The sequence below is a fragment of the Passer montanus genome, unplaced genomic scaffold, assembly GCF_014805655.1.
Source record: "Passer montanus isolate IOZ18808 unplaced genomic scaffold, ASM1480565v1 scaffold59, whole genome shotgun sequence".
Lineage (NCBI taxonomy): Eukaryota > Metazoa > Chordata > Aves > Passeriformes > Passeridae > Passer > Passer montanus.
This window is the reverse complement of record NW_024370926.1, coordinates 501,245-528,609: the sequence shown is the minus strand read 5'-3', so window position 1 is coordinate 528,609 and position 27,365 is coordinate 501,245. Positions and strand designations below refer to the sequence as shown.

Sequence of the window (27,365 nt, the reverse complement as noted above, 5' to 3'; positions counted from 1 at the left end):
AGCTGACGCTGCGGGAGGGCAGCCCGGGACTGGATGTCAGGAATGGTGCCATGGGTGGCAGGACAGGACGGCCTTGCCCGGGTCAGCCACCAGCTGCGTGCTCAGGGCCGCTGGCACGCGGTGTCTGTGTGCCAGCCGGAGCGTGGGCAACGCCGAGAGCCTGGCCTGAGGGCTCCGCTCTGCTCCCTGGGCTCGCAGGGAGCTGCAGCAGGGCGTCCCCCCGAGGCTGGGGCTGTGGGACAGGGCTGCGGGTCCCCGGGAGAGGGGGATGTGTTCCACTGGGAAAGTGCAGGCAGCAGGGACTGCGGGTGTCAGCCTGGCAGCTGCAGGAGGGGCCCCGGAAAGGCTCTCAGCCCCCGCAGATGGAGGAGCAGGCAGTGTGTTCTGCAGCGTGCCGGCCGAGAGCAGGGACCATCCCTTGGCCTTGAACATCCCTTGGCCTGTGGGCACTGCTTGCCCCTTCCCGTGCCGTGTGCCCAGCGCTCCCAGTGGGAATCAGTCACCTCTGTCCCCGGCACGAGCCAGGGCTCCCGGTGCCAGCCCTCCCTCCCGATGCGCTGTGCCCGGGGATGCTGCAGGGCTCCTCACACCCAATCCCCGCCATCAACTCCTCCTGTCCCTCCGGGGTTCTCGGGCCTGCCGGGGGCTGACCCGCCCATTCCCGCCGTGCCCGGGTGCCGGGGCCGGCTCCGCTCTGCCCGAACCCCAGCGCGGCCGGTGCCCGGTCCCGCTCCACGTGCTCCCGCCGCCGCCGCGCCGCTTCCGGGGGCGTGGCCGGAGAGACAGGGCGTGGTTATGCAAATAGAGGTGTGTATCGCAGCGTGTGGGCGTGACCATGCAAATAAAGCCTATATTGGGAGCTAACCGCTCTCGTGGGGGCGTGGTCGGAACGGCGTGGGCGTGGCCACGCTGACGGCGGGGGGCGTGGCCGGCGTGCGGCGCTGCGCGCGCGCGGTCGGGGCCCGGCGGCGGCAGCGGGGGGAGGGCGGGAGGGGGCGGGAGAGAGCGGGCCGGGAACGGGCCGGGAACGGGCCGGGAACGGGCGGAAGAGCTCGGGATTAACGCGGGTCCGGAGCCCGGAGACCCCGCAGCAGAAAAAAGGAAAGGCCGGGAAAGGCCCCCGAGCGCGACGCACGCGAGCCGCGGCTGCTGGGAGGTCAAAGGGCGGAGGTGAGGAAGGAGCCGCTTCCCGGGGAGGTGAGACGGGAGCGGGCCGGGCGGGGTGGCGATCGGCCCCGGGAACGAGCCCTCAGCACCTGCCGAGCCTCAGTGTCCCCCGCGGGGCCGGGCCCGCTCCCGGCCTGCCCCGCCGGCCCCGCTCCCCTCAGCTGCCCAATCCCCGCCATCAACTCCTCCTGTCCCTCCGGGGTTCTCGGGCCTGCCGGGGGCTGACCCGCCCATTCCCGCCGTGCCCGGGTGCCGGGGCCGGCTCCGCTCTGCCCGAACCCCAGCGCGGCCGGTGCCCGGTCCCGCTCCACGTGCTCCCGCCGCCGCCGCGCCGCTTCCGGGGGCGTGGCCGGAGAGACAGGGCGTGGTTATGCAAATAGAGGTGTGTATCGCAGCGTGTGGGCGTGACCATGCAAATAAAGCCTATATTGGGAGCTAACCGCTCTCGTGGGGGCGTGGTCGGAACGGCGTGGGCGTGGCCACGCTGACGGCGGGGGGCGTGGCCGGCGTGCGGCGCTGCGCGCGCGCGGTCGGGGCCCGGCGGCGGCAGCGGGGGGAGGGCGGGAGGGGGCGGGAGAGAGCGGGCCGGGAACGGGCCGGGAACGGGCCGGGAACGGGCGGAAGAGCTCGGGATTAACGCGGGTCCGGAGCCCGGAGACCCCGCAGCAGAAAAAAGGAAAGGCCGAGAAAGGCCCCCGAGCGCGACGCACGCGAGCCGCGGCTGCTGGGAGGTCAAAGGGCGGAGGTGAGGAAGGAGCCGCTTCCCGGGGAGGTGAGACGGGAGCGGGCCGGGCGGGGTGGCGATCGGCCCCGGGAACGAGCCCTCAGCACCTGCCGAGCCTCAGTGTCCCCCGCGGGGCCGGGCCCGCTCCCGGCCTGCCCCGCCGGGCCCGCTCCCCTCAGCTGGGGGAACCCTGGGGAGTGCGTGAGGGGACCGGCCCCGCTCCCCTCAGCTAACCGTGGGGAGTGCGTGAGGGGACCGGCCCCGCTCCCCTCAGCTGACCCTGGGGAGTGCGTGAGGGGACCGGCCCCGCTCCCCTCAGCTGACCCTGGGGAGTGCGTGAGGGGACCGGCCCCGCTCCCCTCAGCTAACCGTGGGGACTGCGTGAGGGGACCGGCCCCGCTCCCCTCAGCTGACCCTGGGGAGTGCGTGAGGGGACCGGCCCCGCTCCCCTCAGCTAACCCTGGGGACTGCGTGAGGGGAGCGCGGCGTGCCCCGCTCCCGGCCTGCCCGTGCCGCGAGCGTTCCGTGCCCTGCCTCTCGGGGTGGGCTCGGTGCTGCCGGGGCTCGGCACCGCCACCTGCCCCGGAGCTGGGCGGTGTTCGGGGACCGCAGAGAGGCAGGAACTTCGGGGGCGGCAGAGGCCCAGAGTGAGGAGGGCTTGGTGTCTGCTGCAGGAGCAGGAGAGTGGCTGTGGGACGGGATTCCCGGGATGGGGTGTGTAAGGGAACCGTGGGACTGGCACTGGAATAGTCTGTGGGGTTTGTACAGGGTCACTGAGCCCTCCTGAACCAGGCGGGTTTGATGCTCTGGCTTTTAGGGAAATAATTCCAGGGATGGGATGTGTAAAGGGAACGGTGGGACTGGCACTGAGATACTCTGTGGGATTTGTACAGGCTCCCTGAGCCCTCCTGAACCAGGCGGGTTTGATGCTCTGGCTTTTAGGGAAAGGATTCCAGGGATGGAATATGTAAAGAGAACGGTGGGATAGGCAGTGAAGTACTCCATGGGGTTTGTACAGGCTCTCTGAGCCCTTCAGAACCAGACAGGTTTGATGCTCTGGGTTTTAGGGAAAGGATTACAAGGATAGGATGTGTAAAGGGAATGGTGGGACTGGCACTGAAATACTCCATGGGTTTGTAACAGGCTCACTGAGCCCTCCGGTTTGCTGCCCCTGGTTTTAGGGAAACGATTCCAGGGATGGGAACGTGTAAAGGGAATGGTGGGACTGGCAGTGAAATACTTTGTGGGTTTGTACAGGGTCACTGAGCCCTCCTGAACCAGATTGGTTTGCTGCTCTGGGTTTTAGGGAAGGGATTCCAGGGATGGAACATGACAGGGTCACTGAGCCCTCCTGAACCAGGCGGGTTTGATGCTCTGGCTTTTAGGGAAAGAATTCCAGGGATGGGATGTGTAAAGGGAACGGTGGGACTGGCAGTGAAATACTCCATGGGTCTGTACAGGGTCACTGAGCTCTTCAGAACCAGAGGGCTTTGCTGCCCTGGGTTTTAGGAAAAGGATTCCAGGGATGGAGTGTATAAAGGGACTGGCAGTGAAATACTCCATGGGTCTGTACAGGGTCACTGAGCTCTTCAGAACCAGAGGGCTTTGCTGCCCTGGGTTTTAGGAAAAGGATTCCAGGGATGGAGTGTATAAAGGGACTGGCAGTGAAATACTCCATGGGTTTGTACAGGCTCCCTGAGCCCTTTGGAACCAGAGGGCTTTGCTGCCCGGGGCTCTGGGGATCTGGCGCTGTGCTCACTGCAGTTATCTTGCCCCCTGAATCATGAACTTTGGGATTTGGTCAAAATTTAGGACTCGACTTCCTCGTGTGAGTCAGAATGAATATCTTTACATTATCTTTAATCTAACGAGCGAGGAGCTTTTGCAATGCTGAGGCAGTTGTGGGGCTGTGTTTGGGAGAATCCCGAGGAAAGAACTCCGGAAGGATTTTGGCCTCAGTGCCAGAATTTCCTGAATGCAGCATCCACGTGTTGTTCCGGGTTGTTGAAAGGCAAACCGAGTTTCTTTTCATTCAAGGGGCAGAGATGAGGCGTGAGCTCCCTCTCTGTGAAGCCAGAGCTGCGAGGGCAGGACTGGGGTGGTAAATTTGGGATTACACGAGCTGTTGTGTAATGCAGAAAGGAGATTAGCTGGCTGGGACTGGGAAGAGAGGAAAACACGCCGGGATGTTCCCTGGACGTGTGACACAGCTCCGTGTTTCCAGGTACAACTTGGCATGGCTTCTTTTTCCAATCATGATTCAAATATAGCATCCCAAAAGAGCCCTGAACAATCAGGGTTTGTCTCAGGAGCATTAAAATAGTATTTTAAGTGTCAGAATCCTATGATGAATGAATTAGCCAAGCTCTCACTGAGTTACTCAACACTGTTTTCAGTCAGGGGGTTGCTGGGCCTGTCTGGCGTCAGAGCTTGGGTCATTATGCACCAAAAACTCCCCTTTTTTTCCCTCTCTGATGAGAATTTAAAAAGTAGAACAGGTACAGCTCGAGGAACAAAAATAGCATTACCTGCCTGCAGTGGAATGTAGTCGGTGAGGAGCAGCAGCAGAGCCCTTCCAGCACTCCTGGGAATCCTTTCCAGGCCAGGCAGCTCAGGCACCCCCTTTCCTTCCTCCCCTTTCCCAGGAGACTCCCCAGGAGCTCTGGGGACAGGGGGGCACACGAGGCTCGTGGCACTGGGGGGAGGTGTGGCAGCAGCTTGCCTTGGCTCCAATACCTGTGATTATAATTCCTTTGAATCCCCTTCTCCCTTGGTGCAGTGCACTTAAGGTGGGAAAGGAAAGCTGAAGGAACTGGGCAGTTCCGTGGTGGTGCAGCTGCTGTTCCCACGTCTGGGAGTGTTGCTGCTCACATCCAAGGTACCCAGGACAGGGAGGAGCAGGGAATTGGGGGTGGCTGTCTGGGAGGGAACCTTTTCATTCATGTCCTCAGGTGAAAACCCAGCCCCAAAGGCTCAGAACAGCCTTGGTCTTCTGGCATAACTGGGAAAAAGTAAAATTCTCCTCCCAGGAGAAGAGTGAATTCAGCTGGAGTGAGAGCCTGGTGGGCAGTGGAGAGGGGAGCAGGACTGCAGTTCTTAAATCTGAATTAATCTTGTATGGAGCATTGTGATGGAGGAATAATAGTTGGTTTGTTTACAAAGGACAATGTCCCAGTCAGACTTCGGGACTTGCTGCCTCGCAGAGGAGTTTTGGGATTGTTTCTCCATCTGGAAGAAAGAGTGCAGTGATTTCCTGAGCCTGGCTTCCTAGCTGGTGATGATTAGAAAGGAAAATGTTTAGTTCAGTGTGCTGCTGGGGATGCCCAGTGTCCCTGCTCGGGGCTGGCACCCTGGCAGCTGCTGTGCTCAGCCCTGCCCTGCTGTGACCCAGAACCTGTGGAAAGCCAATGCCAGGCAGGTGTGTCACCTTACAGGGGCTGTGTCCCTCTGCCAGCCCCAGAGATCTGCCAGTGCAGACTCCTGAGCCGTGGCAATGGTCCTGAGCAGAGCTTTGGGGTTGTTTTTGAGGGAGCCATGCAGGGCAATGCATGCTCAGGGTTATGTGTACATGTTTGCTTTTTATGTCATGGATAAATGGTCACAACTGTGGGCTTTGTCTCCCTTTTGTCATCCTGCACATCCTGCCTGTGAGGGGATCCCTGGCAATGCCACGACTGACCCCAGAGTTCCAGAGTCAGGGTGGAACACGGCTGGGGCTGTGTGGAAATGGGAACGTGCTCCCCAGAGAGCCAAGGGCACACTTCTGGGTCCCTGCCAAACCCACGGCTGTGGAAACCCTTCACCTCACAGCAGCCCAACTGCTGCTGCCCCCCAGGCCTCCCCTGAAATGGGAGCACTCTTGGTTTGTGTTTCCACAAGGTGTTTTCAGGGAAGTGACAGAATTTAAGGGATAAACTGTGTTGGCCCAAGCTCTAATTACAGTTGGTCAGGAAACCCCTGCCAGTGGCAGCTGGCCCCTGCTGCAGGAGGGGTTCATGGTGCTCAGCAGACATTTCTGAGGGGTTTTGGGGGGGATAAATGGGAGCACTCTTGGTTTGTGTTTCCACAAGGTGTTTTCAGGGAAGTGACAGAATTTAAGGGATAAACTGTGTTGGCCCAAGCTCTAATTACAGTTGGTCAGGAAACCCCTGCCAGTGGCAGCTGGCCCCTGCTGCAGGAGGGGTTCATGGTGCTCAGCAGACATTGCTGGGGGGTTTTGGGGGGGATTGTCAGCTGGCCCCTGCTGCAGGAGGGGTTCATGGTGCTCAGCAGACATTTGAGGGGTTTTGGGGGGATTGGCAGCTGGCCCTTGCTGCAGGAGGGGTTCATGGTGCTCAGCAGACATTTCTGAGGGGTTTTGGGGGGATTTTCTTCTAGGAGGCAGATGGACCCCGTATGGAATATGGGTTTGGAAAATGCAGAGTTCTGCTCAGAGGGTTTGCATGGATATGGTTTTACCTGGGAAGGGTTTTGGGAGGCTGCTCCTGGGGCTGGAGCAGGCACCTGGCACAGCAGGCTGGGAAAGGCTCCAGGTCCTTCCAGGGACAATGTTTGCCCATCCTGGACACTCCTGAAGGTGTTACTGTCCCCTGGAACTGCCCCTGCCCTGCCACACCGTGGGCCCAAGCATCTGTCGTGGCACATCCCTGAAAAAGAGTTGCAGAGAAGAGGAAGTTCAGGTATTCAGACGTGAATTTGTGATTTGAGTTTGTCTGTTGCAGGAGCAAACACCAAGCCATGCAGACAGAATGTGTTGCCTGTGTTAAACGGGCTGGTTTGGGTTTTATTTCCTAATATTGGTCATTAACCAGCGAGGCTGATTTCTGTCCTCAAGGAGGGTTTTGAGCCAGGAAATGTGTGCTCTGCAGGGAGAGGAAGAAGCAGGGAAGGAGTTGTGCTCAGCTCAGGTCCTGCTTTGCTGAGGTGGAAGATAACTGAGGAAAAGAGAATCTGAGCTCCTTGGGGTGGTGAATGGCTCCGGGTGCTTCCAGGCCAGCTTTGCCTCACAGAGCAGAGCTGGAGCTGGGCAGGAATCCTTGAAGTGCTGATTTATGGGCGCTTCCAGCACCCCTGCAGTCAGGGTGATTCAAACCCAGAGGTGTTTCTGTTCCTCTTTTGAAGAGCAGCAAGGCCACAAAGGGAGGATTAAGATAAAAATCAAACCTGACTGTCAGAGGGCATTATTCTGGGAATGTCCTCATGGCAAGAAGGAAAGAACAGAGAGGAAAACTTGATGTGTGGCATCCCCAAAACGGGAGTGTTCAGCACCTTTTGACTTTGGTGAGCAACTGGTGGTGCTGGCAGGCTACAAAAGGAAGAGCAGCTTTGCAAGCTGTCGTTTCAGGGAGGTATTTCTGTCTGGGAGCTCAAAGCACGGGCTAAAAAAGACCTGAAAGCTTTAGGGGGCGTCTGTTGAGACACAGAAAAAGTCAGTGATGTTTTTAAAGCCGGGAGGAGAGCGAGCAGTTGGTGTGGGTGGGAGAGGGACAGAGGGAATGGGGAGCAGTGCTCATCCCCAAACCCTGCAGCAGTGGGAGATGGTTGGGAAGCACCTGGCCAGGTGCAGCAGTGCAGAATGGCTGCTCTGCTTTGCACAGCTCCTCCCTGGCAAGGTGGGCTTGCTCTTTCTAGGACAAGATAGCAGGGCTGTTTCTGCCTGCAGAAAAGCAGCTGTGGCCATGAATCCTCTCAGGTTTGAGTTTAATCCAAATGAGTCTTGAGTAGGTGCAACTGGAACAAACTCCAGGCCTAGGAAGGTGCCAGTCTGTGATGGACAAAATCGTGGTGAAACAAATGAGTGTACTCAGAGCTGCAGTAACAGCCTTGTTAGTGGCCTGGGGGCTCTGGGGGCTCACTGAGCATTCAGGGGGGCTCTGGGGGCTCATTCAGCACTCAGGGGGGCTCTGGGGGCTCACTGAGCACTGAGGGGGCTCTGGGGGCTCACTCAGCACTCGGGGGCTCACTCATCACCCAGGGGGGCTCTGGGGCTCACTGAGCAGTGCAGTGCCAGAACAGATCGTGCCCACTCAAGTTGTAAATGCCATAAAGCAGGCAAGGGCTGCACGTGTGACTCAGGAGTGAGAAATGGGTTGGAGCAATTAAACACGGCCTGAAATTGGGCTGGTGGTGAGGAAGGACAGCGCTGAGGTTGGGATTCCAGCAAAAATAGCCAGCTGCAGGCACGAGGATAATTGGTGAGGTGTAATCCCTAATTAAGGGAAGCTGGTGACGTCCTGTGTGTGTGGGAAGGGGGAGGTGACAGCTGGAGTGTGGAAATTACTGGGGGAGCAGTTGGACCCGAGGGCTGCTCCAGCCTCAGCAGTTCCCTGGCCCCACATCCCCCCGGGCTGGCTGTGCCCACTGGGAGCAGAAAGGGTTAAACAGCACGGAGGGGCCCAGGGAAAGCAAAACCAAACCCTGCCTGACACCTGTAGGCATTTGTGGGACTGCTGAAGAGCAGGTTGGATAAACATCTGCTGGGAATAACTTGGGCAGAGCTCGTTTTGCTCTGAGTGAGCCCCCCAGAGTCCCTGCAGCCCTGTGTCCCTGTGACTGTCACTGCAGCCCTGTGTCCCTGCTGTCCCTGTGACTGTTACTGCTCTGGCTGTGGGTCCCTGTCCTGCTGGCAGGATGGCGGGGGCTGTGTCCCTGTGACTGTCACTGCAGCCCTGTGTCCCTGCTGTCCCTGTGACTGTCACTGCTCTGGCTGTGGGTCCCTGTGACTGTCACTGCTCTGGCTGTGGGTCCCTGTCCTGCTGGCAGGATGGGGGGTGCTGTGTCCCTCGGGGCTGGCACCCAGTGGTGCCCAGGGAGCTCTCAGGGCTGTGCCCAAGGGCTCGGCTGCAGCTGGCATCCCTCGGGCTTTGCTGGGGACTGAGGGTGGCCTGGGCTCTCTGGTGCTTGTCCATGACATGAGCAGTGCTGGGGCCTCAGGGTGGCACAGACCAGAGCAGGTTACCATTCATGAGTGGCACAGAACCAGGGGGTGGTGGGTTGGCTTGGACAGGACCTTAAAGCCCATCTTGTTCCATTCCCTGCCATGGCAGGGGCACCTTCCACTGTCCCAGCTCCAAACCCTGTCCAGCCTGGCCTTGGATTATCCAGGCATTGAGCAGCCACAGCTTCTTCTCTTCCAGGGCCTCTCCACCCTCACTGGAACAATTCCTAATTCCCAGTATCCCATCCTCTGGCAGTGGGAGCCATTCCCTGTGTCCTGTCCCTCCATCCTTGTCCCCAGTCCCTCTGCAGCTCTCCTGGAGCCCCAGCCCAGCTGTGGGCATCCAAACACTCACAGCTGTGCCAACACCCCAGGATGGTTTGGGTTGGATTGGAGGGACCTCAAAAGCCCATCCAGTGCCACCCTGCCATGGCAGGGACACCTCCCACTGTCCCAGGCTGCTCCAAGCCCTGTCCAGCCTGGCCTTGGGCACTGCCAGGGATCCAGGGGCAGCCACAGCTACTCTGGGAATTCCATCTGCAGCTGCACCCTGGGGAAGGAGAGCTTGGAAGGGATTTGTAAGGAAGCTGCTGCTTGGCTGCTGTGGGATTTCAGGGATTTGGGGAGAAAACGTGGGGAAACTGCTCCTAAATGAACCATTTGTTGGGTTGCAGGGCAGTGCTGGTGCTGGTTTGGGTTCTGGGGTCTCAGAGGACACAAGGAGGGGGTGCTGCTCTCCTGCCCCTCAGGAGCAGCCTGGGTGTGTGCACTGTCCCCAGCCAGTGTCACAGCCTGGGTGACAATGGCCAAAAGGAACAATCAGTGGGAAATCTGGCACTTCTTGGAGCTGGCTCTGAGCTCTGTGCTGTAACACAGCTCCAGTGAGGGGCCAGTGTGCTCCTGTCTGCCAGAATGGCATCTCCATGTTCCTGCTCTCGTGGGAGTCTTGGGATGGCTTGGGTGGAAGGAGGCATTGAGGACCATGCAGTGCCACCCTGCCATGGCAGGGACACCTCCCACTGTCCCAGGCTGCTCCAAGCCCTGGCCTTGGGCACTGCCAGGGATCCAGGGGCAGCCACAGCTGCTCTGGGCACCTGTGCCAGGGCCTCACAGGGAAGAAATTCCTCTTAATAAACTAAGTGTACCTTCCTTCAGTGGGAGCCATTCCCTGTGTCCTGTCCCTCCATCCTTGTCCCCAGTCCCTCTGCAGCTCTCCTGGAGCCCCTTCAGGCCCTGCCAGGGGCTCTGAGCTCTCCCTGGAGCTTCTCCTCTCCAGGTGAACATTCCCAGCTCTCCCAGCTCTGGAGCAGCTCCAGGTCCTGTTGGACCCCAAGACTTTGCACAAGCCCAGGCAGAAGACCCAAAAGCATTTTGCCTATTTTGTACCCCAAACAAGCAGCTTGGGCTGAGATGTTCACCCTGCTCTGGTGGGGAGGATTGGAAAGGAGCACGAGTAGAATTACCACCTGTAGTAGAAGAGGAGGAACGTTGCAGGTGTGTGCTGGACAGGCTGTTCACACCAGGCTCCAGCCCGAGTAGGGATGGATGAGTGAGTGCCTGTGCCCGGCCTGGAGGGCCAGGGGAGGTGGCACTGCCCAGCTGGGGTTTTGGGATGTAACTGCACGGGGCTCTTGCATCAGGCTCTGTATTTTTAGGAGAAAGTGATTCCCTGGCCACTTGTGGAGCACGGATAAACAAAGAGGAGGATTGATGCCAAAGGGAGCACGTGGGATCAGGCTTTGTGTCAGCCTTTGGCTCTGGCCTCTCTGTCCCTGTGGTTCCTGAGCGGGGCCAGGAGGGCACCAGGAGAGCAGGCTGGGCACCCTGCAGCCAGCCAGCCCCGTGTGCCAGGCCCTGGAGCCCAGGGAAGTGACCTGGCTGTGCTCAGCAGTGCTCACTGTGTGCCTGTGCCCCCGAGACGGGCACAGGGTCCTGGCAGAGGATTTCCTGGCTTAGCTGGGTTTGTTTTGAGCTGCTGCTCTGGTTTGATGCACACAGGGAGCTGCACACACACTGTGTGCCTGTGCCCCCGAGACGGGCACAGGGTCCTGGCAGAGGATTTCCTGGCTTAGCTGGGTTTGTTTTGAGCTGCTGCTCTGGTTTGATGCACACAGGGAACTGCACACACACTTATCCCTGGGGTCCCTTCCTGATCAAACTGCTGCAGCTGGAGGAGCCTTCCCAGGCTGCTCCCTGTCTCTGGGCACCCTTGGGAGCTGCTCCCTGTCTCTGGGCACCCTTGGGAGCTGCTCCCTGTCTCTGTTCTTCTTCTCTGTTTCCCTGTGTTTGGGATCTCTGTTCTCTGTTTCCCTGTGTTTGGGATCTCTGTTCTCTGTTTCCTTGTGTTTGGGATCTCTGTTCTCTGTTTCCCTGTGTTTGGGATCTCTGTTCTCTGTTTCCCTGTGTTTGGGATCTCTGTTCTCTGTTTCCCTGTGTTTGGGATCTCTGTGCAAGGGAGCTTCCCTTGGCTGGATGCAAGCAGAGGAGGGAACTTTGAAATCATGGTTTTTCTAAATGTGGGTATTTTCTCTGTCTGTCCCAAACCCCAACTTCTGTGCTTCGTGCCTCTGGTGTGGAACATCCCATCCTGTCTCATGATCCACAGCATCAGCAAGTTGGGAGCATTTTGGGAAGGAAGAAAGGATGGAAACCACATTCAGGGAATGACTTCCGAAGCAGGAGTGTAACTGGGTTCTTCTCTTGTGGCAGACACGTTTAAAGATGTCCTGAAAACCGTTTTGGAGACTGATTTTGAATGTCAGCCCCTGTTTTGGGAGCAGATAACTTTATCTGGCATACGGAGATTACTGAAGTGTTCTCTTCAGATCTTTGTTGTCGTTGCTACTCCAGCTTTTCCAGAGATGTTAACAATCTGTAACAATTGAAATGCCCCTTATAAAACGGGTCTGTTCCAGACAACCTCGGAATTTTCAAACCCAAACCCTAAACTTTATCTGGCATACGGAGATTACTGAAGTGTTCTCTTCAGATCTTTGTTGTCGTTGCTACTCCAGCTTTTCCAGAGATGTTAACAATCTGTAATGTGAGTGAAATGCCCCTTATAAAACGGGTCAGTTCCAGACAACCTCGGAATTTTTAAACTTACACCATGAATGTTGTACGGGGAGGAAAACAGAAAAAAGAAATGGGGCAAAGCTGGGGAAGTCAGGCAGAATGGGGAAATGAAGTAAGGCTGCACAGTTTGGGGTGGAAATGTGGCTCAAAAACTGAACCCCTTGCAGCCCGGCCCTGTTCTTGGCAGCAGTGCTGGGATTAACCCTTTAGAGCCCGGCCTTGTTCCTGGCAGCAGCAGTAGGATTAACCCCTTGCAGCCCAGCCTTGTTCCTGGCAGCAGCAGTAGGATTAACCCCTTGCAGCCAGGCCTTGTCCCTGGTAGCAGTGCGGGGATTAACCCCTTGCAGCCAGGCCTTGCCCCTGATAGCCGTGCTGGGATTAACCCCTTGCAGGCAGGCCTTGCCCCTGGTAGCAGTGCTGGGATTAACCCCTTGCAGGCAGGCCTTGCCTCGTGACCCCCGTGTCCTCTGGCAGCACAAAGGCCCTTTTTCTTCCCATGGGAATGCCAGGGGAGAGCAGGACCTTGCTGTTAGAGCCCATTGTGCAGCTTTTCTCTGAAGGAGCTTGTCTGGAGGCAGGCTCTTGTTTTCCCACCTCTGGAGCCCTGAGGAATGTTCCCTGGCTCTGCATGGGGGCCAGTCCCTGCCTGCTGAGGAGAGGAGAGCTGGGTTCAGGTCTGTGCCTCTCTCCCTTTGTGGGCAGTGGGGTTTGGGGGCTCCCATGGCAGTGACAGCAGTGGCTGATGGCTCAGAGCATCGGAGCCCTGAGCCACCTCCAGGGCCCGATGGAGGGCAAGGAAATGCAGCTGCTTTGCTGGGGTGTGAGCAGCCCAGGATGTGCTTTCTGATCTGCAGGGAGCCAGATTTCCCTTGCTCTGGGGTGCCCGTGGTGCTGGGAGGGGCAGTGGGGAGGGCTGGGAGCCCGTGGATGAGCTGGGTTTGTGATGGATCCTGTGCTCCGTGTGAGCTGGGAGGAGCCAGGAGTGGGGGAAGCACCTGTAACCCTGCCTGTGTTTCAGGATAGCAGGGAGGCTCTGTCCAGCTGAGGTGTGGCAGTCATGCAGCAATCTGAGCTGCTCTGGTGCCACTGCTGCTGCTTCCACGAGTTCTGGGGCTGCTCTGAAGGCAGGAGGTTCTCTGCTCCCCCTGGAGCCTCTGTGGGATTGGTGGATTTGTGGGTACAAGGCAGTGCCTGCAGCAGGAGAGGGAATTACTGCTGGTGGTCCTTGGCCCACCTGGCCCTCAGGGCTGTGAGCATCACATTGAGCCTTTCCCTTTCCCTTTCCCTTTCCCTTTCCCTTTCCCTTTCCCTTCCCCTTTCCCTTTCCCTTCCCCTTCCCCTTCCCCTTCCCTTTGGTTAAAATCCCCTTTGGAGGTTCAGATGTAGGCAACACCGTGGAGCAAATTACTGAATGTACTGAAAGCACTATGGAACAGGGATTTATTTGGGATTTTTCCTTGTTTCCCCTCTCCAGCTTCACTGGCTTGGCCCTATTTATTACACTAATGCTGAGCCTGCTGCCAGAACATTTTGTGGGAAACTGAGGAGTTGAGTGCACCTAAAACCCCAGGTGACTGTGTGTTGGAAAAGGGAAACCCTTCTACCTTTGTTAGTTTATCCTCTCAGCTCACAGTGGGCTCTGCTGTGTTTCCCTGCCCTCAGTGTGCAGGGAGGCTCCTGGGAAGGCTGTAAAGCCTTGCAGAGGAAATGTGAAGAATTTGGAACATGTAACTATTGTTGAGTGAGATAAAAGCTTTTGTCTGGGGAAAAGTACCAAGTTTGGGTTGATTTTTCCTGCAAAGGGAAGTTCTGCATTTCTTCCCTCTGCTGGTCAGCCTTGGTTTTGTGAGAGTGCAGGAGCCAGGGGGGTCGGGCTGTGCTGCAGGGAACAGGACAGGAGGAGAGGGAACGGCCTCAGGCTGGGCCAGGGGAGTGCAGGGTGGAAATTTGGGAAATTTGGGAAATTCCTTCATTGTGAGAGTGCAGGAGCCAGGGGGTTCGGGCTGTGCTCCAGGGAACAGGACAGGAGGAGAGGGAACGGCGGGATGGAAATTTGGGAAATTCCTTCCCTAAAGAGTGTTAAGTGTGGGCAGTGCTGAGTCCCCACCCCTGGAGGTGTCCCTGGAGGTGGCACTCAGTGCTCTGGGCTGGGGACAAGGTGGGCATGGGGCACAGGCTGGACTCAGTGGCCTTGGGGGTTTTTCCAAGCTCGCTGATCCTGGGATTCTTGTGTCCATCTCTGGTACCTGAAGCAAACCAGAAATGTCACCTGTGTGCTGCAAGGGACACATCCTCTGCCCTCGAGCTTCCAGGCAAGCTTTGTCTTGGATTTGCAACCATGCAAGGAGCAAGAAATTCTCCTTTAACATTTGTCCTGCAATCCACAGGTTTATTTTGGCTTAGACAATCTCTGTTTGCAGAAATGCCTTGGAGCAGGAGCAGTTCCTGCTGTTCACTCTTAGGAGCTCTGTCACAGCATAAAGCAAATAAAGATGGCAGAGTTTAATATGCAACCCCCCAAGTGATACAGAAACACAGCTTTGGAATGCTCTGTGTTTTCTTACAGAGTGCTGCTGTTGGCAGCAGGTGAAGAGAGCAAATAGAAAGTTTTCCTCCTTGAAATGACCAGAAATTGTTGCTCCTCCCCAGAGCACCTTCTGGCAGCTCAGGCTGCTCAGAGAGCCACTTCTGGTGTATTTTTTGCCCCCTGTTGTTGTTGAGTTCCTCCTGGAACAGGGATGGTCCAGTCCTGGCAGTGAGTTGAGATCTGCTCAGTCATTTCATGGAACCAAGAAATAAATCCCAGGAGGGTTTGTGCTGCAAAGGGCCTTTAGGATCATCCAGTTCCACTGCTGCCATGGCAGAGGCACCTTCTACAATCCAAGCCCTGTCCAGCCTGGCCTTGGGCACTGCCAGGGATCCAGGGCAACCCCAGCTGCTCTGGGCACCTGTGCCAGCCCTGCCCACCCTGCCAGGGACGATTCCTTCCTGGACGCTGGGGATCTTTCCAAAAGGAGCTGGTAAGGTTTGTTTCCCTTCTGCTCACTGTTTGTCCCCTTTGCCCTCCCCAGCTGGAGCCAGTGCCCCCCTGCAGGGCTGCCCTCGCTGCTGTGGCCCGGGATGGCCTGCAGGTGAGGATGACCCTGACTGAAAGGCTGCGCGAGAGGATTTCGCGGGCGTTCTACAGCCACGGGCTGCTCTGCGCTTCCTACCCCATCCCCATCATCCTCTTCACTGCCCTCTGCATCCTGGCCTGCTGGTGAGTCTGCCTGCTCCCTTCTGGGCCCACCCAGAAGCTCTTTTAAATTGAGACTTCACAGGTTTTGTCATCTTTGTGGGACAGAAGAAACAACGGGGATGAAGTGTCTGCATCTGGTGTAATAAGTAAGAACTAATTGAATGAGTGAAGTGAAGCAATAAATGAGATGAAGGTGACCCTCAAGCACCTGGTGGTGTACTCCAAAGCCATGAATTAAAAATGGGGAGAAGGAAAGGTGATCTTCCTTTGCACACCTGCCTGTCCTGTTCTCCTGCAGCCTGCACTCTTCTGTTTCATGCTTGGCACTCCCATGTGGGAGTAGATTTCCCACTCTCCTTATGGACCCTCTTTTGGATCCCTAGTCTGCAGGTGGATATAAATTTATTCCCAGGAATGTCACACGGGCTCAGAATCATCTCCAGCAGGGCACTGTGGGGCTGGGCAAACCTTTGTCCCCAGACCATGCACACATGTGCCTGTACAGATTGTGTCTTGCAAGGTTTAATTATTTTGTCTGTTCTGGGCAAAATAAACCCGTTGTGATGATTTGCTCCCCTGTTTGTAGGAAAGCTGCACACAGACACAGGTTTTCCTTTGAGCTGTGGTGGTGACAGGGGCTGCTTGCACATCTCAGTTAAACATTGTCAAAGGGAGGATTTTCCCACAAAAAACCTCTGAGGTGGCTTCTCCTGGCTGGAGCCCTTAGTGGTTGTGAGCAGCAGTGGGGCATTGCTGCCTGGTTTTCCATTGCTCCACAGGGCTCCTTGTCACTTCCAGGGACAGTTTTATTCTCAGGTCTCCTGTCCTGTAGAACATGCAGCTTCTGCAAGGCCAGCCAAGTGATTCCTAATTTCTCTGTCTTTGATGTGGTTGCAGGGAGCAGCTCTGTGCTTTGGCTCCAGCTTTGCCAGGTGCAGCTTTGCAGAGGCATTTCTTCACCTGGCAGCAGAGCCAAGGCAGAGTCCCACGTGTGGCACTGTGTCACCTCACTCCTGCTTGGGGATGGTTCCAGGGTGGCTCAGGCTCCTCATTCCAGCTCTCGCAGGCAGCACATGCAGGACAGCTGCTGCACTGTGAAATGCTCACCCGCAAAGTGTGGTGTTTGGGAGGGATCAACAGTGCACGTTCCCTCTGAAATTCAGGATTTCCTGGAGAGGGGACAGTCTGATCAGGGTCACCAGCCCTGGGTCAGGGACCTGGCCTGTCGCTGCTCAGAGCTGAGGCTCCAGGCCAGGTGCCTTTGGTGGCTGGGATTGTGGAGTGTCTGCACTCCTGAGTGCCAGCCGTTGGGGATTCTGCAGGGACTGTTCCCTGCAGGCTGCAGGAATCCATCCAGGACACCTCAGCTGTGCAGAGTGTGTTTGCTGTCAGGAGTGCCAGGAGTCCTTAGCAGAGCAGATGCTGGCCCTGGGGGGGACAGGAGGCACAACCATGGTGACCCCCTGGAGAGCAGGAGGATCTCGGCCCGGGGTGAGGCTGAGGGGCTTGGGCCCTTCAGGAGCCTTTCGGGGTGTTCCCGGCCCTGCTCTGAGCTGCTTGTGTGCTGCATGGGAGCCTGTGCAGTGTGTGCTGCATGGGGTCCTGTGCAGTGTGTGCTGCATGGGATCCTGTGCATTGTGTGCTGCATGGGAGCCTGTGCAGTGTGTGCTGCATGGGGTCCTGTGCAGTGTGTGCTGCATGGGATCCTGTGCATTGTGTGCTGCATGGGAGCCTGTGCATTGTGTGCTGCATGGGAGCCTGTGCAGTGTGTGCTGCATGGGGGCTGCTGCAGTGTGTGCTGCATGGGATCCTGTGCATTGTGTGCTGCATGGGGGCTGCTGCAGTGTGTGCTGCATGGGAGCCTGTGCGGTGTGTGCTGCAGGGGAGCTGGAGCAATGTGTGCTGCATGGGAGCTGGCGCATTGCATGCTGCATGGGAGCCTGGGGGGTGTTCCCGGCCCTGCTCTGAGCTGCTGTGTGTTAACCTCTGATAACGAGGGGTTAATTGTGGCCCGAGGAGTGCCTTTGCTAACTGGGACAGAACTCTGCCAGAGTGGCTCCTACACCTGCATGCCAGGTGTGAGAGTGAAGGGATTGCTGCATGGGTACTGCTGCAGTGTGTGCTGCATGGGAGCCTGTGCGGTGTGTGCTGCATGAGAGCTGGTGCATGGGAGCTGGTGAGTTGCATTGTGCTGCATGGGGACTGATGCATTTTCCTGCCTGGAGCTGGTGCAGTATGTGCTGCATGGGAGGCGGTGAATTGCATTGTTCTGCCTGCAGCTGGTGCATTTTCCTGCCTGCAGCGGTGCCCTGTGCCATGCTGGGATGCAGGGTGCTGCTTGGCACGGCTGCCCTGCTGCACGGGAGCCGTGTGTGCTCTGTGGCAGCACTGCTGTCCCCGCTGGGTTGCACTGGTGCACCCCAGCCCCCCTGTGCAGGAGCAGCCAGGGCAGGACCTGAGCCCGGGGGAATCAGGGCCAGCACTGAGGCACAGGCTCATTCGGGCAGCATTTCTGAGCTGCAGGGCTGGCAGCACCCCCAGGACTGGCACCAGCGCAGGGCAGGGGGCTCAGGAACCATGGAAGGGCTAAAGCTGGGCAGGGCTTTCAGATCGTGGAGCCCGGGCACTCCCCAGCGGACAGCTTTTAGTCCAGCTGAGGATTGCAGGTGACCCAGTGACTGCAGCAGCTTTAGGGCAATTAAACAGGTTTGTTATTTAACTGAAGGCTCTGCTCCTGAAGAGTGGCAGAGCTGGCTGGAAGCAGAGCCCTGGGGAGGGGTGTGTGTGTGTGTGTACATGTTTATTTATTATTATTTATATTATTTATATTATTATTGTATATTATTATTTCTGTAAGAATGCATCACTCCTGCACAGATCTGTACTGTTTGTGTGGTAACCAGAGCACCTGAATCAGAGTCAGACTCCTCATGTCTGAGCCTCCTCTGGGGTTTCAGCATGCACTGGGAGCAGGTTCTGCTGCACAGGAGAGGGGAGTCTCCTTTCTGCACAATTTCAGGGCCCTGTCAGAGGGAAGCAGGGCACAGCCACCACCACTGACTCACAAACAGGTTGTTGGTGCACTTGCCAAGGCTGAGAAGGCACTCTTGCTGCCAGCTGCTGGCCTTGGCAGCCCTCTGGAGGGCCCTGTTAGCAGATCCCCCTCCTCAGCAGTGGGGTTCCACTGCTCTGTTTGCCTGCAGACAGGCCAAAAGCTTGTCCTGCTGGGAGCTGGGTTCATGCATGGATCAGCTCCTTCCCTCTTACCTGAGCCCTGGCAGCTCCCTGCTTCCCTCTGCCCTCGGGGGGATGTGCAGGGAGGGATTTCCTGGAGCTCCCCTGGCCCTGCTCCTCCTTGCCCCTGAGCTGTTTCAGACTGTGTCAGGTCCTTGGATGAGCACTGTGCCTGCTCCTCCCTCATGTGGGGGCTGCAGTGCAGCTCCTGCTGCATTCAGCAGCTCCAGCTGGTTGCAGGATCTGTGTTTGCTTTATTTGGGGTTTCAGAGGGCTGGCAGGGTGCACAGTGACACGAGCACCTGAACAGAGCCTTTCCCAAATCAGAGCAACCTGAGCTTCCCTGTCATCTGTGCTGGATCACAGCGTGGGTGGCCCTGCCATGGCAGGGGGGCACTGGGTGATGCTCAGGGTCCCTTCCATCCCACAGCACTCCAGCATTCCGTGTTCCCAGCACCTGGTGGGTCCCAGCTGGGAGGGCCAGGTTGGCACAAGGAGCCCCTTTTCCCTCCTCACTGAGCCATGGAGCAGGGCTGGGAGCTCAGAGAGCATCCCCTCCTGCCCTGCTCCCACAGCAGAGCTGCTCATCCCACCTGCAGTCAGCATCTGTCACGGGGCTGCAGAGAGCTGGGCCCTGCTGCCCTCGAGGGGACTCTGCTGCCCTGGGGGTGCCAGGGGTGCCAGACCCCTGGGACGGGCACTGGGACAGCAGCAGCACTGCCAGCACAGGCACCAGGGGAGGGGGACACTCCACAGTCAGACTAAACCTGAGCTCGCTCCACAGTCAGACTAAAGCTGAGCTCACTCCACAGTCAGACTAAAGCTGAGCTCACTCCACAGTCAGACTAAAGCTGAGCTCACTCCACAGTCAGACTAAAGCTGAGCTGACTCCACAGTCAGACTAAAGCTGAGCTCACTCCACAGTCAGACTAAAGCTGAGCTCACTCCACAGTCAGACTAAAGCTGAGCAGTCTGGTTGTGAGTGACTCAAATTCTACAAAACCTGCTGTTGTGACTCCTCCCAGCTCACAGGTGACTCACAGGGAATACCCCTCTGCAGAGCCTTCTGTGAATCTCAAGTGTTTTCCTTGGATTTCTGGACACAGTTGCCAACACTGAAATCATTTAGGGAAAAATAATTCCTCCTCAATCATCTGTTGAACGTGCTCTGCTTTGGTTATCTCTTAGGCTTGATCTCATTATTCCTTTTTCTCTTCCCTGCACAAGGGAATGCTGATAATTAGATGTGTTTCTGTCAGACCAATAAAGAGCAAATCTGACAAGCCTGGCTTCTGATTTCATTGTTCCTTTTCAGCTGTTTGTTGTTCTCTCTGAAGCCCTGTGTTTGGATGCTGCTTGTTCCTCCATGGCCTTTGATGATCCAAACTAATCCCTAATGAAGTGGGCAGAGCCTTGCAGGGCAACAATTCCACGGTCTTTATTTCTTGTGTCAGTATTGGCACAAAATTCATCTGCAACCAGGAGGATATAGCAGGAATTGTGAGGCACAAAAAGGCTGAAGTTCTGATCTCCGGTTTGCTGCTGACAGTTCCAGATTCTTGTGGATCTCTGTGTGTCAGCAGCCTTGCTTTTCCCACCAGTTCAATTCTGACTTGCTTTAAACCACTTTAGAGAACATTTGGAGTTAAAAATCCCATTCTAAACTCTCTGTAACCTCATTTTCTCAACTTCTGAATAGTTCAAAGTCTCTCTTGTGGGACAGGAGCCACAATCACCAGAGGTTGTGGTGGCAAAGCAGCAAGCAGGTCAAGATTTCACAGTTTTGGTGTCTCACTGCTGCTCTTAAAAGTGCTTTCAGGACCAATGAGGTTAATGACAAGTTTTGAGAGGTTAATGACAAGTTTTGAGTGTAACTGAGGAAAATCAGAAGATTCTAAAGGCTTTGGGGCAGGGGAGCAGCCACTGGAGCATAGGGAGTGCCTGGGCTTTGGGTGGGATGCAGTTACTGAGCCACGGCCACGCTGAGTGGTTTTTGTCACACCTGATTTGTTTTCTGCCACAGCTAAGTTGGCTGGAGGAATCCAGGAGAGGCTCTGCAAGCTCTTCCCTTCTCTCCCAGGACTTTTCCATCCCTTTCCAAGGGAGAAGGGCTCTGGGGTAGCAGTGTGTCCCATGAAAGGCAAAGCCACCTTGCTGGGCCTCCTGTCCTGCACAGCTTGGCTTTGCCAAAGTGGACCTGGCTATTTTTTAAACTCTTCTATTATTATTATTATTATTATTATTATTATTATTATTATTATTATTATTATTATTATTATTATTATTATTATTATTATTATTATTGTAGAAATTATTTCTCCTTCTTCTTCTTCTCCTTTGTCTCCTTCTCCTTCCTCTTCTTCCCCTCCTTCTCCTTCTCCTTCTCCTTCTCCTTCTCCTTCTCCTTCTCCTTCTCCTTCCCCTTCCTCTCCTTCTTGTTATTGTTATTATTGCTGTTGTTATTATTATATAAATTAATATAAATTATTACTTTTGTTATTATTCTTCATAGCACCAGGAGAAAATGACTTCAACATTTAGACCTCACCCTGGGGGCAGGGTTACCTTTTTGGGGATGCATTCCGGTATTTCAGGGAACATGTGATTTGTTCTGCCTCAAAGAGTCCCTGAGCTCCCAGCTGAGGGCTTTGCCTGCTTGTGTCCCCCCAGCTCGCCCCTGCTGAAGCTGCCCCTGCCAGGTATTATTATTGTAGAAATTTTTTCTCCTTCTTCTTCTTCTTCTCCTTTGTCTCCTTCTCCTTCCTCTTCTTCCCCTCCTTCTCCTTCTCCTTGTCCTTCTCCTTCTCCTTCTCCTTCTCCTTCCTCTCCTTCTTGTTATTGTTATTATTGCTGTTGTTATTATTATATAAATTAATATAAATTATTACTTTTGTTATTATTCTTCATAGCACCAGGAGAAAATGACTTCAACATTTAGACCTCACCCTGGGGGCAGGGTTACCTTTTTGGGGATGCATTCCGGTATTTCAGGGAACATGTGATTTGTTCTGCCTCAAAGAGTCCCTGAGCTCCCAGCTGAGGGCTTTGCCTGCTTGTGTCCCCCCAGCTCGCCCCTGCTGAAGCTGCCCCTGCCAGGGACGGGCCCCGTGGAGTTCAGCACGCCCCTGAAGGACTACAGCCCCCCCGGGGAGCAGGGCCCGCAGCACGGGGAGCCCGCCGAGCGCCCCGACTGGGTGAGAGCTGCGGGGGCATGGGGGGACACGGAGCTGCTGGGGCACCGGGGACATGGTGGGGACACGGACCTGCTGGGGACATGGGGACATGGGAGGGACACGGGGACATGGTGGGGACACGGACCTGCTGGGGACATGGGGACATGGGAGGGACATGGGAGGGACACAGGGACATGGGGGGGACACGGGAGGGACATGGCCCTGCTGGGGCATGGGGACATGGGAGGGACATGGGGAGGGACACGGCCCTGCTGGGGATTTGGCAAGGAGACACGGCCCTGCTGGGACATGGGGAGGGACATGGCCCTGCTGGGACATGGGAAGGACACAGGAGGGACATGGGAGGGACATGGGGAGGGGACACAGCCCTGCTGGGCTGCCCAGCACCTGATTGATGGCCCAGAGCAGCTGTGGCTGCCCCACCCCTGAAACTGTCCCAGGCCAGGTTGGACAGGGCTTGGAGCACCTGGGACAGTGGCAGGGGTGGCACTGGGTGGGCTTTGAGGTCCCTACAACGCAAACACAGACTCAGACTCCCTTTGTTCTTGCCTGCCTCTCCTGTTCCACCTCTGATTTGGGAAGGGAAAACAGAGTCTGGCAAAGCTGTTCCTGCTCTGGTTCTCTGGGAGCTCCCCAGCTGGGGGAATCTTTAACATCAGAGGGTTTTAGGAAAGGATATCTAGGAAGATGTTAGGGAGTTCTCAGCTTAACAATGGAGCTCTGTGCATTGTGTTTGCAGGCTCACAAGCAGGGATTGTATTCAAAATAAGCAAGCATTGTTTAACCAAAGGTACCTGTGCTTACAGTGCTTGGATGGAACTGCTGTCAATGCTTCTGCTTTGTGTGATTGGTCAAAAAACTTATAAAGTGAGTTGTGAGATTGAGTTCTTTATCTGCTGCCGGGGATGTGAGCTGCTGGCATCTTCCCATTGTCACAACCATGGAATGAGGCTGATGCTGGAAAATAAAACAGCTCGAGATGTGTTCCCATCCCACTGGGGGTTGTACACAGCCCCCTGTCACTGGAGGGGTACTGGGGACAGACAGAGGTGATACAGAGATTCTGCCAGTAGAAGGTATGAACAGGTACATCTTTATTAGAAATCTACAGTTTTTATAGAAACAACGGTGGACTTGATTGGTTTTTAGGAATCTTCTCTCACACTATTGGCAAACTATGAATAGCACACTCTGGAGAATCATACCTACAAACAACAGTTGCAGAAAGAGAGACAATAATTGTTTTAACTCTTCCTCTGAGCTTCCTCACAGCTTCCCAGGAGAATCCTGTGTCTGTGTGTGATTCCCCAGCCCCTGGCAGCAGAGCCCTGACCCTGCCCTGTTTCCCCGCAGTACGTGGGGGCTCCCGTGGCCTACATCCAGCAGATCTTCGTGAAAGCCACCGTGTCCCCCTGGCAGAAGAACTTCCTGGCCGTGGATGTGTTCCGCTCGCCGCTGGCCCGCGTCTTCCCGCTGGTGGAGGAGATCAGGAACCACGCCCTGAGAGACAGGTGAGGCACAGCAGCTGCAGCTGGGCACAGCTGGCTGCAGGGGGCTGCCCGGGGCTGGCCAGGGGCTGGTGATGCCCTAAAGGTGGGATCCATCCTGCACATGGGGCTTGGAGCTGACATAAAGGTGGGATCCATCCTGCCCCTGGGGCTTGGCGCTGTCCCAAAGGAGGGATCCATCCTGCCCCTGGGGCTTGGAGCTGTCATGCCCTAAAGGTGGGATCCATCCTGCCCCTGGGGCTTGGCGCTGTCCCAAAGGAGGGATCCATCCTGCCCCTGGGGCTTGGAGCTGTCATGCCCTAAAGGTGGGATCCATCCTGCCCCTGGGGCTTGGCGCTGTCCCAAAGGAGGGATCCATCCTGCCCCTGGGGCTTGGAGCTGTCATGCCCTAAAGGTGGGATCCATCCTGCCCCTGGGGCTTGGCGCTGTCCCAAAGGAGGGATCCATCCTGCCCCTGGGGCTTGGAGCTGTCATGCCCTAAAGGTGGGATCCATCCTGCCCCTGGGGCTTGGCGCTGTCCCAAAGGAGGGATCCATCCTGCCCCTGGGGCTTGGAGCTGTCATGCCCTAAAGGTGGGATCCATCCTGCCCCTGGGGCTTGGCGCTGTCCCAAAGGAGGGATCCATCCTGCCCCTGGGGCTTGGAGCTGTCATGCCCTAAAGGTGGGATCCATCCTGCCCCTGGGGCTTGGCGCTGTCCCAAAGGAGGGATCCATCCTGCCCCTGGGGCTTGGAGCTGTCATGCCCTAAAGGTGGGATCCATCCTGCCCCTGGGGCTTGGCGCTGTCCCAAAGGAGGGATCCATCCTGCCCCTGGGGCTTGGAGCTGTCATGCCCTAAAGGTGGGATCCATCCTGCCCCTGGGGCTTGGCGCTGTCCCAAAGGAGGGATCCATCCTGCCCCTGGGGCTTGGAGCTGTCATGCCCTAAAGGTGGGATCCATCCTGCCCCTGGGGCTTGGCGCTGTCCCAAAGGAGGGATCCATCCTGCCCCTGGGGCTTGGAGCTGTCATGCCCTAAAGGTGGGATCCATCCTGCCCCTGGGGCAATTCACCTTGGTGCTGGAGAAGTCCCTGTGCTCCAGGTAGGGCACTGAAAATCCTCAGGAGTTTTCTGGCAGAGTCCAGAAGGGGCCTCAAGGTGATACAGGTGCAGGGTCTCAGAATTCCCTCACCACCACACCAGCTCCATATCTCAGGGGGTTCTGGGCCACTGCTGGAATTTCCTCTTAGGAACCTTCTCCTGACTTTCCTTGGCTGTTTTTAGGGCCAGTTGGTACCTGCTTGGTTTTTCCTGTTGCAGCCTTTGTACAGCAGCTTTCCTCAGCTCCCAGGTGTTTCCAGGGGAGCTCCCACTCCCCAGCCCAGCCTGCTCTTTGTTAAAAGCCAAACAGAAATCTCTGGGCTCACTGGTGAGAGGTTCAGCATTCCAGGTGCCATCCTGGGTGCTGCTGGTGGCACTGCTGGCACTGGGACATTGCTGAGGGGGGAGAGCAGAACCACACCCAGATTGTCAGGGGAGTCTCACCTGTGGGGTGTTTGCCATGGAAAGGCTTTTCCTGGGACACCCCTGAGATCACAAGTCTGGTTTTGTGCCCACTCACATCACTTTTGCACATTAAGAGGTGATTTATTAATGTCCCCATGTCTCTCTGTTCTTTCCAGCTGACAGGTTCCCACCTGGGAGCAGAAACTCTTTTTTACCCCCAGGTGGGGTCTTGATCTTTGTGCTGTTAACAGAAAGGGTATTGAATTAATCATTTTTGAGTGTCCACCCTGCTCCTCTAGCTGATGGTTTGTCCTTTTGGGGACCCATCCTTCACCCCCAGCTGCTGCTCTCAGAGGCCATGTTGTAGAAATGCCACTTTTGCTCCTCAGATTTCCTCAGTTTGCTGTCCCTGCCAGCTCCCCCAGCCTTGGCACTGACCTTGTGTGCTCTGTCCTTCTCCTCCCTTATCCCATGGGATAATCATCTGTTGCCAATTACAGGCAGAAGCAGCGTGCTGCCAGGCCTGTGCTGTGTTCTCATTATCTCCCTTGTCTTCTCATTGTATTCTCATTATCTCCCCTTGGCATTGCCCTTCATGAGCAGTGATGCAACACAGAAACAAAATTATTACTTTTATTATTGCTCTTTGTACCACCAGGAGAAAATTACTTCAGCATTTAGACCCAAACCTTGGGGCAAGGTTACCTTTTTGGGGATGCATTTGGGTATTTCAGGAAGCATCTAATTTTGAGGTAAATTCTGCAATTACCTCAAAAGTCATTATGAAGTTCTTGTTTGTTGCCAGTGACAAAGCTGAGCAGGAATATTTTTTTTTACATGCAAACTGGCCTGTTTTGTATTCTGTTTTATATTCTATTCTCTTACATATCTTTTATATGATTTTATATAAAAGGAGGGAGCTGCAGGTTGCTAAGTGTACCTGGGCAGGAAGCACACCTGGGTGTGTTTCCCCTGGCTGCAGACCCAAGCACTCACCTGTGTTCATTCAGGAGTGACCTGGAGCCTGTGCTTTGCCCAGCGTGGGTTTGGTGTCACTGTGCACCCTCAGCATCCCACAGGGACAGGATCCCAGGGCTGGGTGGCCTCGCAGACAGGGACGGCCCTGGGCTTATCTGCAGCAGAGCTGTTATCTCTGCCACGTTCCAGAGCTGATAAAATACAAACCATGGTCATCTGGCTCTCCTGGAGCCCTTTCCAGAGCCATCACTGCCTCAGTTCCTTTACATTTTCCTCCCCCAAGCTTTGGTCCCTATGAACACCGTTTTTGGAAGTGTGTTTGCCATTGCTGTCTTTTGACAGCTGAGCCTTGTCCAGGTGTCCTGCCGTGCAGCCACGGGGTGCACGTTGTGCAGGGGGTGTTCACAAAGGCAAGTCATCAGTTTTGAATTTCTCTGCTCGTTCTTTGTAGTTGTTATGAGAAATCTCTTCTGGAGGGGGATCTTACAAAGGCTTCAGTTCATTTGCCATCTGGAAGCACTTCCTGAGATGTGCAGAGCCAGAGCCAGGCAGGCCTTAGCCTCAGGCTTTGGCAGCAGTTTAAATTTAAGGACTCCCTCTGGCCCACAAGTTCTGGTGAAGGCAAATGAGGTGTCTTTATAAAGTGAATTATTTATTAAACAGACAGGAAATAACAGATGGAAGATGTTAATCAGAATATCTCCACAGTAAAAAAGAGAAGAAGTTCCAGTAGATTACAGCACAACCTGTGTTAGAGCTGGCAAAGGAGCCAGCATTGACTGGGAGTCAGATGGAGCTGCCCGTGGACATGGGGAGGGTTCAGGAGCCTTCACTCAGCCCCTGGAGTCACCACAGGGCAAAGCAGTGTCCCTGCTCAGGGCATGGATGATGGATGGATAGATAGATAGGATAGATAGATGTAGATCTAGATATATAATGATTACTGATTAAAAAAAGTTACAGTGGCAGGGTATAGCCAGAGTGTTCAGTGTTTAGTCCAGAGTGTTCATGGTGGCAGAGGAGAACCCAAACAAGTAATTTCACTTGTATTGTTACCAGTCTGTGTGGATCAGGATGTTCCCCACCCCCTGAGTGTTAAAACTATAGGAAAGATGGGATGCAAATGAGGATCCAGGAAAAGTTCCTGGAGTTAATTTCTCAGTTGCAGTGGTTGGAGGAGTTCAGTGATGGGTCAGTGACTCCCTTCACTTCCATCCCTGGTTCTCAGCCCAGTGTTCCTCAGTGAAGTTCAGCATTTCACCTGTCCTTGCTCACCATATCAAGTGTTAGACAGTGCTAACCTGACCAATCACTTGGCCAAATGTGCATGTACTACAGGACAATCTGGATTTTAGCCCCAGGGGGATCACAGCTGGAATGAAACTCAAATAGTTCCCACCTACTGCCATGGGGAGTTTTATACCTTACCCCGAGGAGATGGGAAGAGATGCACAAAACTGATTCCAGAATCATGTTCTGGAAAATTCAACTTACATTCAGGGGGAAATCTTTTCCACCCCCTGTGACAACCAGAGTGAAGACACGAGCATTCTGGAGCAATAACTCATATACACTGCAAAACTACTGGGACAGACCATAAGTAAATATTCATGCAAGCCATTGAAAGCTCACATGCTCTAGCACCTTAACAGCACTGCCCAGGACTTTACCACTGTGTGCATCTGGGCTGTCCTTCCTTCCAGAAGGAGCATCACTCCAGCTGCAGGAAGGCCACTGGAAAATATGTTTGGTGTGGAATTCTCATCCAAATATTTAATGAAATGAGTGGGAAATTGAGAACAAATCCAGCAGTAGATGTTGTTACCA

The 27,365-nt window shown here is 55.6% G+C and overlaps 1 protein-coding gene across 1 annotated transcript in view; it reads left to right on the top strand.

The window, feature by feature from the left end:
* Positions 1-1,738: 1,738 nt before the first annotated feature.
* LOC120510622 (SREBF chaperone) overlaps positions 1,739-27,365 on the top strand; it is a 54,497-nt gene continuing 28,870 nt past the window's right edge. The window contains exons 1-4 of the mRNA XM_039726609.1: positions 1,739-1,912; positions 14,975-15,162; positions 21,443-21,569; positions 22,923-23,080. Of these exons, the coding sequence (XP_039582543.1) occupies positions 15,041-15,162; positions 21,443-21,569; positions 22,923-23,080 (407 nt within the window). The 5' untranslated portion in view covers positions 1,739-1,912; positions 14,975-15,040. The remainder of the gene's footprint in view (positions 1,913-14,974; positions 15,163-21,442; positions 21,570-22,922; positions 23,081-27,365) is intronic.